This window comes from Caloenas nicobarica, chromosome 3, assembly GCF_036013445.1.
Source record: "Caloenas nicobarica isolate bCalNic1 chromosome 3, bCalNic1.hap1, whole genome shotgun sequence".
Taxonomy (NCBI): Eukaryota; Metazoa; Chordata; class Aves; order Columbiformes; family Columbidae; genus Caloenas; species Caloenas nicobarica.
In genome coordinates, this window is record NC_088247.1 from 26423125 (window position 1) to 26443572 (window position 20448).

A 20448-nucleotide genomic window follows, 5' to 3' on the forward strand; every position below is an offset into this window, starting at 1 on the left:
AGAACTGGGAGAATCAGCCTTCTCCCACAAGCCTGCTGGAATGGAGCATATTCATTGCAATTGTACAGATCCTGGGACTGGTGAATAGGAGGAAAATGGAATAGCGTTTCCCTGATTAGAGGCTCTTCTCGTGGAAGGACTGCCTGTATTCTATGAAGACATGACGATCTGGGAATAAGAATATGTTCTCTCTTTCATGCCTTTTTTGCACCCTGGAGCATCTGGATAGAATCTGCACGTTGCCTTTGTAGATGTCAGTGTGCTCATCTGCAGATTTTAATGAGCACTGTTGCAACAGTAATTAAAAGAAAAAGTGTTTTGAATCACTTATAGCATGGAAAGTCCCACCACTGATCATTAATGGCACCCAAATTAAAGATGTTTTTTGTGAGTTGGGGACTGTTGAGGCAGACTGCAAGGCAAGAACATGGAAGCTGATTTGCCATGGTGCGGGAGCTACCCCTCCAAGCAGTTTTGCTGTGGAGGACTTTGCTGTGTGAGGTTGTGGTTATTTTTCTGCCTTCAGCTTTGCCACCTATTCCAGCCTGCCCATATCTTGCTGCCTCTGTCTTTGATGCAACTGCATATGCAGTTGCTTCTTAACCTAATTTTGTTTTAACAGTATGGTTTTCTTGAACTGCAACATTTTTTGACAGAGAATCTGGCATGGATCAACATACACACTGATGCAACTCTAGGCTTACACAGACTGTGGGCCTAAAGAGGTTAAGAGAAAATTTGTTTCATAATGCTCATTTCACTAGAGATGTTCTGATTTTTCTTGTTTTACAAGAGCTCTGAAGCATGACTGGATGAATAAATGAGGTTGACCAGTGCTTTGAGACATACAGACAGCTCTTCCTGAAGTAATTCTCATGCCGATGCAACTTACTGGCATGTGTTAAGGTTGACTTTTTCCCAGGTTAAACAAGAAGAGAGCTTGTGTTCTGCTTTCCTGCTATAATCAAGGAGGCTTAACAAATCTGTCCAATTCTCATTTCCTCAGGGAATAGAAAGATGGGATTCAATCTGAAAGTATTATATTTAGCTATCTTGTGTGTACAGTGCACTTTGATGATTTTTCCCTCTCTCAAAATAATGTAATTCTCAAAACTAGTAGACATTTTCCAGGAAAAATATTTTGGGTTTTTTGGTTCGGTTTGGGGTTTTTTGTTGTCGTCATGGTGGTTGTTTTGTTTTGTTTTGTTGTGCAAACAGAAGCTTACTGACCCTTGAGGTAAGAGGCTGGAGTTAATGCAGTTGCACAGATCATGTTTGACTGTATTTAAAACAAACAAACAAACAAACAAACCCCCCCAACCCTCTTACCCTCTTCCTGTGACAAGAATCCAAAGCCCTTTAATGAAAATAGGGAAGTGCATCATACAATAGCAGTAAAACAGAAGGAACAGTTTCTGCAGAAAATAATGCAGATTCGGTTCTACTGAAGTCAATGAATTTAGAATGAGCATTACCTAGCAAACTTAACTGATGTGCATGCTTAAACCATGTCTGAATTACCAGATGCTCAGTCAATTTTTAACCTTCATTGCTTAAAAAAACTGGAAGAAGTTTAAGCAGTTAATGAAGACAGAGTATTTAGTCAATATCACTTTATAAATAATGAATAATTTTTAAAATGCCTTTCTGCTATAGAGCATATAATTTCTTTTGTTGTTGTTGGGTTTGTGTTGGTTTGGTTTTGGTTTGGTTTTTTGTTTTTGTTTTTTACTAGTGAAAAGCTAAAACTGTCTAGTTGGGTACTTCTTTCATTGTTTATAACTGCTTCCCTGCAAAATTTACTAATAATAAGGGGTTAAAATTGTGCAGATGTGCTGTTTGTGGTATAGTTACACAGAATATCAGAAAAACTTGACAATACTCAACCTCAAACAAAAAACAGTTGTAAATAGAGATTCCTGGTGCCTCAACAAGTGTCAGGGGCTTTTCAAAAGCTAGGGTCCTCAGAGGGAACATGTGCGTCTCTCTTAATCATCTACCTCAGAAAAAACTGTGCTCCAGGTCCTCAGTGGAAACTAGAGAAATAGCACAGACTTTTTCCTACCTATACATCATATGCAAATAAAAATGAGCCCACTACTGAAGCAGTAGATTTCTCAGGATATGTTTTAATACTCATTTTTAACCTTAAAGTGGGATTTTATTCCAATACATCACCAGGTAAATTTTAAATTAGTCTAGAAACATAAGTTATTAAAATAATTTCTATGACTTCTTTAGCAACTCAATAGTAGTTTGTGACTGTTAAGACAAAATTCCTCTGTGTGCAGAAGATCAGGGAAAGGCTTTTGCATTAGATTAGAGAGGTCTCTACTGTGCCACTTTTGAGATTCTGAGATGGATATAAGCAATGCATAATGCTCATAATGGTTCCCCTCAAACAAATGTGTTCCACTCCACCGAATTGTTTCCACTAAATACTAATTTTCTTACTTGTAGGCATCCACGGGGCTTAAGAATAGCATCTATATCAAGTTTTGATATGCTTGTATGAGATCTGCCATGCTTTTAGAAAGAAACATTTTCTTATCCTGTCCCTGAAAAGCAGAAATATTTGTTCAAAAATGAGCATATTTAGAATGTGACTTTGTGCCTTCAGCTGAAGTAGCAATTCAAGAAAGAATTGGAGCAAAGCTTACTCCAGGCTCTAATGGGACTAACAACATTTTCACATGCATTACTGTCAGTACCTTTCAGGTAAATAAGGGATCGAATTCACTCTCATTTAGGGATACCTTGTGTATTTACATCAGCATGTGCCAATACATTAAGTACTTCCTTATTTCCAGTACTCAGATTTCTGTGTTACATCTTGGCTTCTTCAGCTGAGAGGCAGTTAAACTGCCTTTTGCTGAGGCTTCCTAAACAACCAGTTGGGGTGCAACCCTTCTCTATACTCTCTTTATGATTTTGTCATGCGTAGCAAAGACCTCATCCAGTTGCTTACTACATGGGACTAGTTTCCAGCTCAGATACAGCCTTTCCCAATCTACTTTGTAATTTTACCCTCCAGAAGTTCATGATACACATAAGTGACCTGACTCACAGAAGGTAGATCATGCTCAGGGACAACATAAAAAAAGACGTGAAAGCAAAGCTAAAGGGGTAGGTAGAAACGGAGCAGGAACGCAGTTTCTGACAGTTCAGACAATGAGCAGTATCTTCTTGAGCTGTTGGACTCCACTGCATTTGAGCAGGTGACCATAAGTCCTATAAAGAGGCTAGTAAATCATAGCTTCATCTTACCCGCAACACTTGGCATCCTAGAAGACTCCTGATGACTGCTGGATTTGTTGCGGTTCTGATTTTTCCTTTTATTGTTGGCTGCTCGGACAGAACGGAAAAGCACTTCACTTGCCTTGAAGAACGCAACCATGAATGGTTGCTTTGACTGAGGCCCATGTCTTCCAATTAAGCCGGCAGACTTAACATTGATACTTCGACCTATAAAGTAATGGAAATCGTAAGTTGAAAGGTAAACTTCTGCCCCTCCTGAAGCCACAGTGGGAGTTCAAATGCTAACTGAAGCATGACAAGGATTTTGCCCATAGTCCTGAAGTTACACGACTAAAAATCCTAACTGCATTTTGTTGAATGGAATATTGAAGACAAAAAGATCACCAATTTACAAGAGTTTCAACATCATTACAGGTAGTTTGCGTTGCATAAAATTGTGATCTCTGTACACTGTATATCTTATTTATTACTCAGATATTTTAATTCAGTCTCACATACAGATCTATAGAACTGAAAAATAAAGGAGCCCCGTTAAAGTCTGTAAGCTATCGAAAGGGTAATGTAATGTGGTCATCTAATTTTTGCATCACTTAAGTGTGAAATGTGGAACCTTATATCCCCAAAGCAAATCGGTAGCAAAGAGAAGTGTAGATAATAAATATACTTCTGCTTTAAAAATAAATATTGTGCAGTGTTATTCAAACTGATGTTCATTCACTAGTAAAGGTAGGAAGGCACTCAGTCATTCAAGAGAACAGAGTTTGAAATATGTACATTATTGACTCTGGTTCTGTTCCCAGGGGATGTGCATATTTCTTTAAAATATTTGTTCAGTCAGGACTGTGTGGTAACCTCACTATATTATAGGATCTAAACCTCACTAAAAGAAAAGAAAGCAAAACAAGTCATTGAAACTGCATCAGTGACATTTTAGCAAATAAACCCTTGCTCTTAACAGAATTTATTTTGGCAGCATAAACACTTTTGTGTGTACGTGTATTATGCAGAGCCCTTCAACCGTCAGAAAATGAGACAGTGTCATGTGAAGCTGTGCAGCTGTGCTGGGTGGGGGACACAGAGGTCCCTTAAACGGGAAGGTACGGGCACAGGCACCGCCTGCGCTGTGCAGCATCGGGGCGCCTGGGGATGCTTCTACACCAACTGGAAAAGTTTGCTGCGCCGGCAAGGAGGAGCATCTGCCTCACAAACGTATAATGCTGCTAACTCAATCATCCCGAAAAAGAACTTGCAAATAAGCATAGGAGTAAACCTTATAGAAATAAGCATATAGGTTTCCTTTTCAAACACAAACTTACAGTGGCTGTACGCCAGAGTCTATATTTCTTAGAAAAACTCTATCACTGGCGTAAATGAAAGAGGCAGTTTGATTTGTGGTTAAAGCAGTTTCCATTCTACTTCCACTGTAACAAATGTATTAATTCAGCTCAGACTTCCTCCTTCTGGCAGCCCTTTTGCAGTAAAAAGAGAAATTAGACGTTCCAGCCAAATACCATACCTTGAACTGACCCACTTCAATACATAAACACTTTTACAACATGTTTATTCAGGTGTAGCACTTTAAATTGGTTTAAGATGTTTCCAGTGACAGAGAGCCCAGCAAAAGCAAGAGAAGAACTGAGAAAGTTAGCAGTCATGGGGCAGAGTAATTGGCAACATATTCTGAACAATTTTGATAATTACTTTTTTGACTGCAAGGGAAAATATATTTGTTGAAGCTTCTGATTTCATTTTAAATGGCTTTTTAGTCTTGTGCTTCTTTAATTCTTCTTTTCATGTGTTTGAGTTACTATTGAATAATTCAGTAACATTAATTTCTATATGTTCCGATCTTCTGTTGCAAGTCAGATATGAAAAACTGTACAGACTATTCTCTATTCATTGCAACATGGACAAACTAGCCTCTTACCACAAAGTTCCAAGTTTCCCCTCATTTCTAGAGGGAATATTTTTACTATTTTTCTTTGTTTTTTGTTCCAATGACTTCCAGAATTTTAATTTTATCTATAAAAGACTAATACTTTACTGGTAGACATTTTAAGAATACTCATAGATTTATATACTGAGGGTTGTAAAGATGTGTGGAGGTTTTCTGAATTTAAATCTAGGTTCTTTGAATTTACAATGGTGGATATTGTGTGCGAAGCAAAATATCCTTCAAACCAACGTGAACTCCCTTTAAAATAACTTTTAATATTATTAAGTTTCCTCTGGGTTTCCTTTAGACTTCAGCAATGAGGTGGCTATTAAGATTCCACAAGTTAAGGCTTGCTTGGTTATTCAGGGTATAGAGATATACTATAAAAAAATTAATCCTGTAACCCACAGACTTTTTACACACAGAAACAGCTTATGTGACTTTATTCCTTTATTTGCGTGATCTTTTAAGCAGCCAACCTGAGTTTTTAGGACACATTTGTTCAATTCATGAATGGTATATGCTCTGAATCTTCTAGTGCAGTCAACAGGAAAACTTTTATTGACTGCCGTGGGTTCATCATTAAACTTTTCTCTATCGGTTTATCATATACCTTAGCTTAACTGCAACTTTCAGAAAATGAAGCAATCAAAATATACACTGCCCTTGAGACACTATATTTCTACCATGGAGGACCTCTGAGCTGTTTGGTTTGGAAATTCAAACCACATATGTTGTCTCCATTTTAGGTTGCTTCTGTGCAAAAGAAAGTTTGCATTTACAGAACTTCTATTATGCTTCAATTAAAAAAAAAAAAAAAAAAAAAGTGTGTGTGTGGGAGATGTCCTTCAGTCTAAGACCACAAAGCTTTCCCTCTTCCCAAACAGAAGGGATTTCAAAGTATACTGCCTATGAAATGCATTAATCTTTCTGCCACAGCAGTAGCTCTGTGTGCTACAGTCTTGTTAGGTAGTCCATAGTGTGGATTTCAGAATACAGTAAGAAAAATCTTACCCTACCCTGAACTGGCCTTTGTAGCAAGCAGTATTCATGGACTTCATTTTTAGCGAACAGTTTTAGTCTGTTATTTCTTGTAAGCATTTAGAAAACTCTCAGCTTTGATGACAACTGAAAATCCAGGTCTCTCCAGCACACAGTTCTTCCATACTATGGTATTAGAGCAATATTTTCTAAAATCAGCTGAATGACTCACGCTGACCTGCTTAATTACACCTTCTCTCAGAGCTTCACCCACATGAAAGTGGTAAAACAAAACCAGCAAGGTGTGTCTCTCTGCTTGTCTTGAGCATCTCTGAACAAGTATTGGATGTGGTCAAGCATTCTGAAAAATAGATTTGGTTTTATGCTTCCATTGTATCTTTAATTCTGAGGATTTCAATGACTTTTCTTCAGACTTTAGAGCAAAAGAAGAAGAAACTGCAAGAAACCAACAGTCAGCTAGTGTCTGCTCTATTGAACCTAACCACTGCATTTGCCCCTACACGTAGGAAAAAACAAATAAGCATAACAGATGGAGTTACTCTGTCTGGAACAGTCAGAGTTTTTGTATTCCTCACATTCTGGCACGCGCTTCTCAATCCTACTATGATAATTTATTATCTATTCTCCATATTGACAGGTAAATTTGGAGACTAAGACTTATTTAAAGCATTATGTGCCAAATCTGTTGAACTCCGTAGTCCTTATTCATATGATTTTGAGTCTTTGGCAAGATGTATTTGTTTGACTTGGCATTTGAACTTATTTTTGGCTTTCATTGTATTTGATAGTAAAATGCCCTTAGCAGTTTGCATAAGAGGTTGTCTGGAAGTGCCAGTTTGACTGACTGAACAGAATGAATATTATTTGCCTTTGCACATTCTGTCCCCTTACAAGAAAGGAACTGCTGCTGCAAAAATAACTGTAAAGTTCAATAACTGTGAAGTTCAGCTTATAAAAAGGTGCTACTCAACAATCCTGATGATTTTCTTCTTTTTTTTTCTTTATTAACCCACAGAATAGGAATAGCAGTCAGGATCACAACTGCAGAGCTATTTGCTGTGTCACTATGTCCATTTTTCTACTGTGACATGCAGTCATATCATACAATTCTTTTCATGAACTGATCAAGTTCCATCTTAAAAGTTCATTTCACCCCCCAGCTGCTCCAAATGGAAATGCAAGAGCCCTTCAAGCTTTCAATAACAATCTGTTTCGCAGTCCTGACCTGAAGACATTGCCTCGTTTTTCATGACATTCAGAAAGCTGACTTCTGAGACCGCCAGTGTGGATGCCAATGACGGTGGTAAGATTTGTGACTTGGCTGTCTCTCCTCAAGCAACATATATTTTATGTACGGCATTCAGCAGACACTAATTTTGCAAGAGATTTCAGCCATTATGCATCTTGGCCAGATTTGCACTGGCAACACAGGACAATGAGTGATTCCAAGATCCATTATTTTGTCTTGAGTCATCCAACTGCAGCAAACCACTCATTTTGTTATGAAAAACAAGCACTTATTTATTTTCAAAAGTGTTCAACAGGCCACAGAACACATTTTACAGATTAACCACTATTGCTAGGTCACAGTAGTTATTTTGGTAATAATTGTGTATATTTGTAGATAGAAATGAAAACTTTAGTGATGCTGAGAATTCATTTTTAGTTTGCTGAAAAGAAAAAAATTCCAATGCCACATCTATACTTTCCTCCTTGTGGGGATTGATGTCTGAAATGAGGACTGAGAAGGGCCTTTTGTAGAAAGACTCTGAGTATACAAGCTCCAATAACATCTAATAGTTTAGCAAAAACTGCACTGAGGCTCTGAGTCTGAAAGCTTGCAAAGTAGCTTTCAGAACTAGATAGAAACTTTTGTGGTTTCTCATGCCTGAACAGTGCTCTTGAGAGCAATGGAACTTCACAGAAAAAGAAAAAGAATTGAGGTTGAGTTTGGCTACCAAAGCTTAAATGAAGGCTTATTAAAAAAAAAAAAAAAAGAAGAGAAAGCTTAGCAACACAAATGTGATGCTCTATATATAAGATATCCTCAACACTCCAACTCAGAAGTATTTTATACTGTCTCTATTGTATCATCTACATAAACTGTTATGCAAACTTTTCCTGGTGGGCATACTTAATGATATAAACACAAAATATGCTTTTGAAACAAGCTTCATGTGTTTTATTAACTCTTTTGCTCCCTGGAGGCTTTAAGGAATTTTGAAAAATGGGTGGTCTTCGATGGTGAGCTCTGCGTTTCCTAGGCTTCACAGCTTTAGTCAAAACAAAAGATTCAGCACTTTTTTTTTATATCTTACATCTTGTTGGTTTTATTCAGTTTCGCTGAAGGAATTTTGCCTATCTTTTTGTGTCGATTTTGGTATTCATAAAGCTCTTGAAGAAAGCACTTGGGAACATGTCAAAAGCCATGGTATGCTGTATTAATATAACATGGCAGTACCATGTATGCTTACACAAAAAATCAGATGTGATCATACAAAAATACATTTGCTAAGTGCTAGATATATCCTTTCAGTTTAATCCACTTCAACCATGAATGGTTTGTAGGAGTCCTAAGGCTTTTCTGCACAGTTAAAAATGTGTTTAGGAAGACAATAAAACAAGCAGAGATTAGATTAATTGGTCATCCACCAAAGAACAAAATGGATAAAAGCCTTCTGAATGAAATGAAACACAAGTGTGGTTATTTCTAAAACACTAGTGCTGAGAAGCAGATGTATCCTTCACCTGTCTGGGAAGTAGGGTGGAGGTGGAGTTGTACAGCCAGGACCAGTATGCACCAATATGCAGTGGTGGCAGGAGAAGGGGTAGGAGCCCATTTCACATCCCTGACCCTCCTTACTAACAAAGAGTGGGAGGGTGCTCCTGGTGCGATTACATCCTACGCCAGCTCCGAGTGCCCAGCACCCCAAGGCAGTCCTGCAGCGACCTCTCCCAGGGGGGCAGCTGCCATGGGGTCACCCTGTTTTGGAGGCTGAGAGAATCATCCCTCCGGCTTGGTTCACATCACGGTATTCCTGAGCATGTTTAATTTACTAGCGCAATTTTGGCCAAAGTCAGCTCTGGACCAGGACTCATGTAGCTGTACTTAGGCAGTGCTTGAGCCCAAGCTAATAAAACCTGCTGAGGGGCAGGATATATTAGCTTGGGTTCAGTGCTGTTCTAACATGGCTATATGGCTTCCAGATGGCTCAGAATTTAGGCAGAGCTATTGCCTGCCAAAGTCCATACATACAGCAGTATAAATATATATATATCCTAAATTCCCCCACTGTAAGGACACTAATGAAGGTGAACTCACTCCTGATACTTTGCCTTATAAATACCAGATCCACCAAGAGACTAAAAAGTAACAACCCAGCAGCATCCTCCAGAGTACCTGAGGGCTACCATGGTCATGCAAGTTAGGAACCAAGGTTGACTAGAGACAACCTCAGGATGAGATTTGTAATATTTAGTGTCAAAAGGTAAGGTCAAGACCAATGTAAAGCATGCAGCCAACTACCTGAAGAAATCAGGGTGCTGCCACATGTTGCTATGGGTTGAAAGCAAGACAGCCACCCTCTGCAACATAGAGAAAGTGGCCATGCTGCTTCTCTGAAGGTTTTGTAGGAGAACTTGGAAGGCCCAGGCTGAAAGGAGGAGAGGCTAAAGAAGAGAAGAGTGTGTCACTTAATGTCTCCACCGTCATCCTGGGAGAAGGACCTCACCAATCCTTCCTGCGGCATGTGGGATTAGAAGCCAAATCCCCCTCCAGAAGACACATGTCGGAATGTACCCAAATACATGCTGGAGAGAGAATTGGCCTTTCCCAAGCTTCACTTGGATCAAGGAACCCATTTCATTCAAGTTTCCCTTTGCTCTGAGGAAATAAAATACCTGAGGTAAGAGTCAGAGTCAGGGAGCTGAGGATTCTTGCTGCCTGCCCACCTCAAACAGCAAGAAAGTCCTAAGAAACCTTCCACAGGACTATGTGGTAACAGAAATCACCTCAATCACCTTGGGCATTTTGAAGTTACCACCAGTTTCTTCCTCTCTGATGCACAGGCAGATGAAAAATAACTGAGAGCTGCAGTAATCTAAGAAAAGGCACAGACCTACATGGCTGTGGGGGCTGTTGTATCGAGAGTTGTGTATTTGGAACCCGTGTTATTCTATGAATCATCAGCAGTCATCATTACACATTATCTCTCTCTCCCATTTTCTGTAGACAGCACTAGGTTCTGTTCAGCAATGATACAAACAGCAAAAGGATTACCTTTGCAGCTATTCATACTCTTCCAGTAAAAGCGATGTTCAAACCATTGCTAACTTCCAATTATAAAAATGTAAAATGTTAATACAAAGGTGCTGATTCACTGGAACATGGTTTAAGCCTTAGGACACATATGGTATATATACAGGAAAAGCATCACATGGAGCTTTTCGAATTGTTTCTGCATCTGTATTGATTTTATGCTGCAATTCATCTAACACCCGCACTCCCATCAGTGTGAAAATGATCACTTCTCATTTTAAACACCATGGAGAGTTTTGGTGTCAAAAGGAGAGAATCAGCCAAAAGGGGATGCTGCAAAATGTTAAGGAAACGTTCAAAAAAAGTACCAAAAAACCTGATCCTTAATTTACCACAGCCCCAGGGAAACAGTGCATTATATGTTGACAGCTTCCATATGTGTCATGCAAACCTTTATTCTTACCGTTCAAAATAAAACGTCCCATTAAGAGAAAAAGTCTACATTTCATGCTAAAATGAGGCGTATGATACCAAATACTGTCTTAAAGAAAAAAGAAAAACACATTCCAATGTCATGTGGCTTTTCGTACTTTTTCAGCATGTTCAAAGGGGGAAAAATATGAATTACATCAACCAGACATTCTTCCACAGTTGTTTTTATCACACCGTCATAATAAATAGTTACCATTTTTTTTATTCCTCATGTAGACATTATTATTATAATATAATATATAATATTATATTATAAATAATATATGATATACAATATTATATCATATCAATATAATTAATAATAATAATAATAATAATAATAATAATAATAATAATAATAATAATGCACCATCTTCAGGGATCACCAAAGAAATATATCTACACAAGTAATTGTCTAAATAGTCTCTGAAAGATAACTGTAAGAAAGATTATGTTAATGGTAATTATAATAATATGTGGCACCCCAGAGTCTCAGTAATTATCAGCATCCCATTTTAAAGGCGCTGTATAAATAAATCTAAAAATTAGTATGTATTTACAGACTTGGTTATCCAAGGCCCTGGTGCAGCACCTGAATACCTCAAAGAGGGATCCTCTGACTTAACAGAATCCCATTTAGTTTAACAGTCTGCTGCAACAGTAAGGTTAATAGATCAGGTCTTATCATCAATATCTCTCCAGTTATGGGGGCAGAACTCCTCTACCTCCCATAAACTCGATGGACAGCTGGAGGCATGAAGAAACGTGCTTCAGACCTGCAAGGCCGAAAGTTCACTTGAGCCAAGGGAAGGTTTTTCAGTTGATTTGAAGCGGTCTCTGCGCTTTCATAAAAAACTGGTTGGAAGGAAGGTGGGTGGGGTTCTCGGGGTTACCATCAGAGTCCACTACATACTGAGTCATGTAGAAAAATTCATGTTCCATCTGTACACAAACATGTCACTCAACTGTTGGTGCTTCTAATAGCTTCCAGAAGTAAGAGCAACCCAATGAAAATAATCAAAGCCTTAAGAGCAAAATTGTAAGAGCATGAAAGTATGATTTTCTTTTTGCTAAGCCAAGTGGTATAGCACAGGTCTTCCTATAGTTTTGAAAACTTTAGTCCCTAGAAGGGCACTCTTCTTGCATGAATAAACTGAAAAAGGAACAGAAAGTGAGGGAAGAGGGGAATTCCCTCCTCACTCAAGCAGCTGTGTTGAGAAATTCAAATAAGTGAGGTGCAGAAGGTAAAGCTGCCTGTGGCTTTGGAATTTAACATAGAAAATAATCTATCACCTTTCTGATCTTGGGAGAAAGACAAGGGAAATATTTACATAAAATGTTCCCTTACAGTTTCTGCAGTGTATTAATTTAAAGGTCTCCCTTTACTCATACAAACTTTCCTGTTGTTTACCGAGCAGATATAATTTTGAGGCTAGAACCAACAAATTGATGGTTCCAGGGCTTCTTAATGAATACCTTTCATGGATATTTAATTTTAAAGAATTTCTGTATTTGAATCTCCTGGAAAAAAAAGTCAAGGTTGGAGTTTACTCTGCAATAGGAAAGCTGGCCAGAGGCCAATCCAACTAATTTGGATGTCTGACGGAGGTGTCACCTCTCCAGTATATTAAGGGCCTGAAAATGGCCTCACAAAACCAGGCTGCCTTAACAGAGCTGCTCCCCACACAGCCAGGCTCAGGTGCGGTGACTTTGAAGGCTGGTTGAACCCAGCAACAACATGGTCCACTCTGCATCGCTACCTCCCTTTGCCACTGACTGTACTCAGGCTGTATAGGCAATATTAGATGAAATGGTCGTCTCCTCTGGTTCAAGCCTGCCAACTCCCTTTTTAAGCATCATGCTCAAAGGACAGTTTTTGCATAACTCTTCAGCAGCCAGAGCACTTGTTGAAAAAGTATGAGAGGCTTTGTTCACAGCCCAGCTGAGCCTGAGGGAGAATTCAGTTCAAAAACAATGAGAAAAAGTAGCCAGAACAAAGAAAGAAGAAAAAAATATTAATCCTTACACCAGGGTTTCTTCTGCTACTCATTAACATTATGTCAGCTAAGGTTTAGATTAACTGGCATCATAGATCCCTTGACCTCTGACATAAAAAGCTTTTTTGACAAGAAAGAGCTAAATCTGAAAGTTTGCTTGTAAAGTATTATGGATTAAGTGAACCATCACAGAAAAAACAGTATATAAGTCTCTTTTTATTAGTTCCTAAAGAAGTTTAAGTAAAGAACATTTCTTGTAAAAATATTGTTTTGCATTGAGATGCATTTTCACTTTTTAGTGAAGAGCATAACTGCAAATAATGTAGTAGCCTAATAAATTTGTACAAAAACACCCACAACTCTGACTTCACTTTTGATAGTCTTCTTTCTAATTTTCAGCTAATTAAAATTTTAAAGATTTCAAATTTTTAACCCATTTCAAGATAAAAAAGTTTGGCAATTATTTTTTTTTAAAGGATAGAAAACCAGTTCCCATATTACCCTATTGTTAACATTTCTCCAGTAAGAGTACTAGTGGCTATGAGGTATCTCCCTAACTGTCCTGAGCTTTTATTATACCTTTCTCTGTGCTTCATCCCAGAAAGATTTTTAGAAGCTTTCTAAACAAAAGTTTACAAATCTGCTTGATTTTCCTGAATATAATATTCAGTGGAAGAACATTAAAATAGAACTTCATTTTGTATGCAGGAGCTTTTATTCCAAACTTCCTTTATTTTAACATGGTTCAGCTAGCTTTATAATTGCCTTATTCTTCAGAATTACGAATAATAGAAAGCTTGCAGACTATGGCTATAGCAGGATAAGACTTGCGTCCTTTACTTATAAACTCTCAGTGAGTTGTCACCCAGTCAATTTAAAAAACGCCCATCCAGAAAATGTTCCCAGCAAGAGATGACAAGAGCATACATGGAGTTATGATTTACAGTTCTGATCTTACCGTCCCCGGTTTCAGCGCAGAGTTGCAAGCCCAGATTGTTCTGCGGGTTAATCACCCAGTGATTGCTGGTCACAGTAATGTCAAACACAAACCAGCCCACATCAGAAGCTTGAGCCCTTCTTGTGTCTAACAGGAACAAGTCTGCATCCCTAAGTTAAAGAAAATAGAGGGTTAAGGCATCCAAATATTATTATTTTTCCTTGCTGGCAATGACTTCCTGGAGTTCAAATGAATAATCCTTCAACATATCCTCATCATGACATAGTACAACATGTGCTGTAGCTAACATGTAATTGTTAAGTATTATACAGGTATTTCCCCTGAGAGACCTCTCTGAAATGAGTCTCAGCATATGAAAACTACAGCTCTGGAAAATCTGAAAAATCCAGCTTCCTGATATAAATACACTAAATATATAATTGAGGCTGTGTGTAAAGGATTCGTCTTCCAGCACTAGAATATCTCAGGAAGATTAACTTTTATAAACCATTCAGTGTAAAAGACAAAAAATGTCAAAATCATGTTCCAGTTTCAACTAAAATTCAAAGGCATAGCGTTGCTAAAAAAATCTGTTATTAATAACATATGACAGCAGCTATATCATATGACAAGACATGAATAGATGACAGTTCAGTTTCATATTAGTACAGATGTTTAGAAAATAAATCTCTATATCAAAGTAGAAGTTATATGTCTATTCAATAATGTAATTATTACATTTTAACCCTCGGTTCCCTGGTATATTCTCAAATTTGTTCCCATGAAATCCTCCAGTAATTCAGAAGGGCTGCTCAGGGGAGTTAGTATAATCATGTAACTAAATGTTTAGCATGGATCACTTATTTGTTCTGTTTTCATAAATCTCTTGACACAATTGGTTCCAGAACCACATCTGTATTACAAATAGTTTACTACAATGACCACACTATACCCGAGATGCTAAACTCTCCTTTATTTTGTTTCACATGTTTCTACAAGGCAGCATGCATTGTTTAAAACTGTTCTCACCATTTAGCCCTTTAAACCTAAATCTATAGTTACAGAAATCTATTTCTTTTCTGCAATAAATAGTAATCAAAACAATAATATACACGAAAAATATTTTATCCTCTATTCTGACAGTCCAAGTCAACTAAAGACAGGCTTGGCTTACACAGAGCTGAGAATCGTATTGTTACCTTACAGACAGCATGAATATATGCCTGAAGAGGTAAGAGACAGAAATAATGGGCTTTGTGTATAAAAAGCAAATTTAAAATTACGATGGTCCTGTGATTCTATTCTTATGTTGCTTAATCACAATGACATCATAGGAAGTTACTGTACTGCACCTAGAAGGTTTGACACTGAAAAAAACATCTCGTGTAGCACTTGAAACTGTGGTGGTTCAACACTCAGGAAAATAAGAGCAAATGGGCTATGACAAGCATATGTTTACACACTTGTGAGAAATACCTGCAGAATCAGGTTAAAGAGCTCAGAAATTATAAAGGAGAGTTTAAAAAAGTAAAGGGTATTCTTTCACGTCACCTTTTTTTCCTTCTGTTAAAGCATAATCTTTTGTCGGACTCTTATCACTTCCATTCTAGTAGAACTGTGCTAATGACCACACAAGGGGAAAATATTCATACTCCCTCTGGAGCTAACATGAAAACAATGCTACAATTCAGAAGAGCCTGACCTGTTATGCTAGCACTGAACAAATTAACAACGTACCACAAGCTTATAAATAGTACTCTCTGGAGTCTTAAATGCCAATTTATTTTGGTTTTTTTTAAGCAGTTTTATCAGAACTTTAAAGCTAAAAGGTTTCATTCTGAATGTGACAGTCTTTAAGATGTTTATTTATAAATACTTTTTGTATTATTCAGCAGATGTAATAGAAAATTGTAAAATTGTTTGGAATATAAAATATTAAAATATCACAGTACTATAATTTCACATTTGTCTTGTCTCCTCCTGGAATACATAATTGTTCTCCCATATAGTTTCTCTTAGCTCCAAACTTTGCTGTGACTGATATGAAATGTTCTCAAAAGTCAGGATATAGAATGTCTCATATGCCAAATCAGAATAGGGCACTACCAATGGTACAGTACAGAAATCTCTAAATAGGACAAATTTCCCCTGTGGATCTCTCATACATGTGACTTTATTATTTTGTGCTGCAGCAGAAACTCACACCAAGGTGCCTTGGCATTGATATGTCAATCTTCTTCTCTGCCTTCCTACAAGCACAGTGATCTGATTAAGGCAATAGATTCAAAGAGGTAGATTGTTCTTACCCCTTAGCAAATGAACCAAAAATCAGTTGTCGGAAAACTAGAACTGATTCTCAAGAACACATAGCAGAATAAAGAAAATGTCTCTGGACCAATGCTAATGATTCAGCCCACATAACAGCAATTTACTAAAGAAATTCAAAGCATTTGTCAGGAAAAAAAACCCAAATTTTTCACAATTTATGTAAACATAGGGTGAAAACACGACCCTTGAGAAGGCAGTGGGAGCTCTGGGATCAGGATTCCCCCATTAGCTGGTGTCATTCACTCAAATTTCTCATTACTTTTCTGACAACTTTAATTTTAAAATTCTCCTTTATTCTGTGAAAAGAAAAAAAAAATCACACTTAAAATGAAAAACAGCTGCAAATTTTGGCTCTAATTTTAAAAAATATTTCTATTTAAAAAATAGCCCACAACACACAATAAAAAAGTAAGGTATTATGTCGTAAATAGCCTGAAATGCAACAGTGAATACATTCAGGCAGAATACAGCTGATTATCTTTACCTTTATGGAGGCTGTTAAAGTTTAGTGATCTCAGTCTGGTCCCAAACTGTCAATTGTCTACAGCAGAAATGCTACCATAGTCCAGAATTTCAGCAAAGAGGCTGCGGGCAGAACATCTAAGAAGCTCCAGATCTCCTGGGTCACTTAAGGAAGTAAAGGTGGAATAAACCATCTATATGTTCCTTGAAACCCAGCAAAGTTTTCGACCAGATCAAATCACAATTACTGTGTAACAGGCCATCCCCATAATGCTGCTTCACCTCTCTCCTCATTCCAGAAAGCTGCTTTAGTATCTTAATGCCACTTGAGGATTCCCTAATGCGGGAAGAATCCTTGGGGTTTAGGTAAATTAGTGGCTAGCTGCCACCAGATCATGAACAAGGATTTGGCCTGTTGGACTGTATTACTTTCGTCATGAGAAAAGATCTGGGTAGGAGTACCTTGGCAGGGCTGCGTAGGAAAGTTTGCCTTGCCATGGGCTGTGCTTTACACGCTTACTTAGAACAAACAGAAAACTTCAATCCCAAAGACTGTCATTTCAGCAAACTCTCAGCAAATTCAATACACACGCACTTCAGCAACCATGCTACCACAGACACAGAAAAATGTCCCAGACTACAACATAATCCCTAGCCTGCAACTCAGAAACCATAAACTCTGACCACTCCTTGCCTGAAAGCACATCAGGGCTGCTTTGGGGATTGCAGAGGCCTGTCAGACACTCACTCCTGTTCAAAGCAAAGCAGGGTGGAGGAGCAGGATCAAACCCACCAGTTTTGCTGTGGTATGGCACTAGTAAGGAGTGTGCGGCATTATAGAATCATAGAATGGTTTGGGTTGGAAAAGACCTTAAAAACCATCCAGTTCCAACCCCCCTGCCATGGGCAGGGACACTTTCCACTAGACCAGGTTGCTCAAAGCCCCATCCAACCTGGCCTTGGACACTTCCAGGGATGGGGCACCCGCAGCTTCTCTGGGCAGCTTGTTCCAGGGCCTCACCACCCTCACAGTTCTCTCACCTTCACATTCTGCAATTGCAGCTTCTGCAAATTTTGCACCTAGAATCTCATTTACCTATGTAGGACAAACCTGAGGTGACAAAGTCAAGAATAACACTAATGAAGTCTGAGGCCCAAAGTAAAAAAAAATTCTGTTGAGTTTGCAGGTGAAGAGCTTTCATTGCCCTAGCCTTGACTTGTGCTCTTTAAAAAGATGTTTTGTTCCTTTCCATTTCATTCCTTCCTCCAAGAAGTTTCTTTTAGAACCTACGTCAAAAGAATTTTTTCAAGCTGAATAAAGAGGTTAAAAAAAATCCCACACTTGTTTTGCTCTTGCCCAGATTAACCAGGAAAGCAGAAGATATTCTGGAAGGATGAGTGCTTTCCCTCCTGCTGGTTCTGCTCCATTGATATAAAATAACTCCCTGTTTATAGCCATAAAAATTTTATAACTTGATGTTCACAGATCGCACCTATAAGGTACAAGCTCAAGCTTCTGTCAGCAGAAAAGAGATTTGAACTCTGGCCCAGCCTTTGAGCTAACTGGCACTTTTTTCTTCCAGAATACTCTGCAAGTTTAGGTTGCCATCTTCTTTGCTTTTGCTAAACATGCTCTGGTTATAAATGTTTTATCTGTTCCGAGACGAGCAAGCATTTTTGTTTATCTCAAAACAAAACTTTCCCCTCCTCCCCCTTTTCTGAGAAAAGACATAAACTAATTTAATTTCAAAACCCGTGCGTATGTAGATTTTTTTCAGAAGCATCTTGGAATTGCTAGTAGTTTTTAATGGGAATTTTCAGGTATTTAGCTACTTTGCCTGGTGAAATCTGGTCATTTACGCAGGTCTGGAAGACTCTCGGAAATATGTCACGCACAGAGCTCTCCAAACTTAGATTCAGAGATTTGCTCATGCGTAACGTCATATTTGTTTTAATTTTCAGTTATGGTGAGCAGCATGTGTTAAGTGTGTATATGTCATCTTAAAGTTGGTCCATGACTTCATTCTTTAATTACATTCTGCAGAATATTAAAACACATGCAAAAAAGACATGCTGCTTCAGAAGTAAACAAAGTCGAAAAATCTATCTGCCTTTAAGGAGCTAAATTAATTTTGGTGGGTAGTACCTCAGTGTCAGCAAATGGTGTATTTCCCAAATCCAGATGCTTATATTGTGTGTACGACTCCACCATTTGCTCACTGAGAACATGAACCCTCACCCCCTCTGTGCATGGGCAGATTATTTGGTGAGATTGGACATGTGACTCTCCATGAACCTGGAATAAATTACTTTGAAGATAAGTCTCATTCTTGCACAGTATTTGTTGTCGTTGCCTAGGAATTAATACTGCACAAGCCACAGTGATAGCAATGATGCCTTGCTGAGGGTATGGTTATGATTAGTTATTGTCTCCCGACTTAAGATAGAAACACGAGATGTTATTCGACATGTGATATGTTTGTACAAACAGGGTACCTGTTTGGATACTCCTTGATGATCTGATATACGCTAATCTGAATTGTTTCGTTCTCAAAGCGGCTGTTGCTTCGATCTTTGTATATCCGGAATTCAGCTGCTGTCACTGCCTCTCCGAGTGGGATTTGAGTAAGGTCAAAGCGAAACTCTTTGTAGTGCCTTCGTTGGTGGGAGAAGTCCTTGTCCCTTTCAACTGTGAGAAAAAGAGTTGACTGTAAATTAAAGAGGTGAAATGAATGCCCATTTCCCATGATTAGTGGAGTGTTCACTGTGCTTGGGAATAAACAAACAGGACAATATAAAACTGTGCAAATAATAAAACCACAAGCCCAGACATACTTCCAGTTAAAGGAAATTCCACCAGTCCAGTGTCTTCAGTTCAAAAGAAAAAACCCTCAGTGGCTTTTATACAAATTCCAGAAGCTGGAGTGGAAAGAATATCAAAAAAGAGCTGAAAGAGGGCATGTTGTAAAGTAACTAGAAATATGGACAAACTAAAAGCTGCAAAAGGATTTAGGACTTGGGTTTAGTCATAAGCGCAGCAGGAGTAATGTCAGAGGCATAGATGACTCGGAAAACGCTAATTGCTGCTAAGAACCAGGCAGATGAGAGGAATGCTGCTCATTTCCACTTAACATCATAAATCCTGAAGTGGTAGTAAAGTGCACTGCAACTACTATATATTTAAGAAGCAGTTACGTAATATAAATTAACAGAGGTTGGTTGTACTCTAATGGCGTAAGCGTCATCTTGCCAGTGGTCAGAAGAAGGAGCCATGAATCAGGGCTGAGTGGTTCTGGCATCCCGATGCAAAGAGAGCACCAATCCTGGCATGAGAAGTCCCCTCAAACCTGTTGTGGGTGGGCAGGGGCAGCTCCCACTGCTTCTGACACTGCCGGAATTTAAAATAAAATAGTTAACCTCATCTTTGATTCATTCAGGATTGCACAGAATTTTAAGGAGCAGTGAACAGAGGATTTTAGCTTATTTGGGTCTATAACTGATTTGGGGCTAATTCCACTGTCTGCTGCAGTTCTGACCCTGAGTTATAAGTGACTTTTGCAACGGAATATGTGTTTTGATGTGGCAAGGGAACCTACAGGACCCTGTACTAGCTGATAACCATTTTATGGGATTAATACTTCAGATTTTACAGATGCGGAAAGGAAAACGAACCATGGTTTCCAGTGCCACAGAGTAGTGTATCACTGACCTGAGAAGAAGCTGTGGTCTGTGAGAAGAGAGAACTTCTCACTTCTGGGGAAGCTCTGCCTGTCTCACGAGATAGCTGCTTGGTTTTACT

General features: G+C 38.4%; 1 protein-coding gene across 1 annotated transcript in view; it reads right to left on the reverse strand.

The window, feature by feature from the left end:
- The window catches only part of BMP5 (bone morphogenetic protein 5), a 58041-nt gene that overhangs the window by 14592 nt on the left and 23001 nt on the right, over positions 1-20448 (reverse strand). The window contains exons 2-4 of the mRNA XM_065630935.1: positions 19146-19338; positions 13881-14029; positions 3268-3465 (exon numbers count right to left, since the gene is read on the reverse strand). Of these exons, the coding sequence (XP_065487007.1) occupies positions 3268-3465; positions 13881-14029; positions 19146-19338 (540 nt within the window). The remainder of the gene's footprint in view (positions 1-3267; positions 3466-13880; positions 14030-19145; positions 19339-20448) is intronic.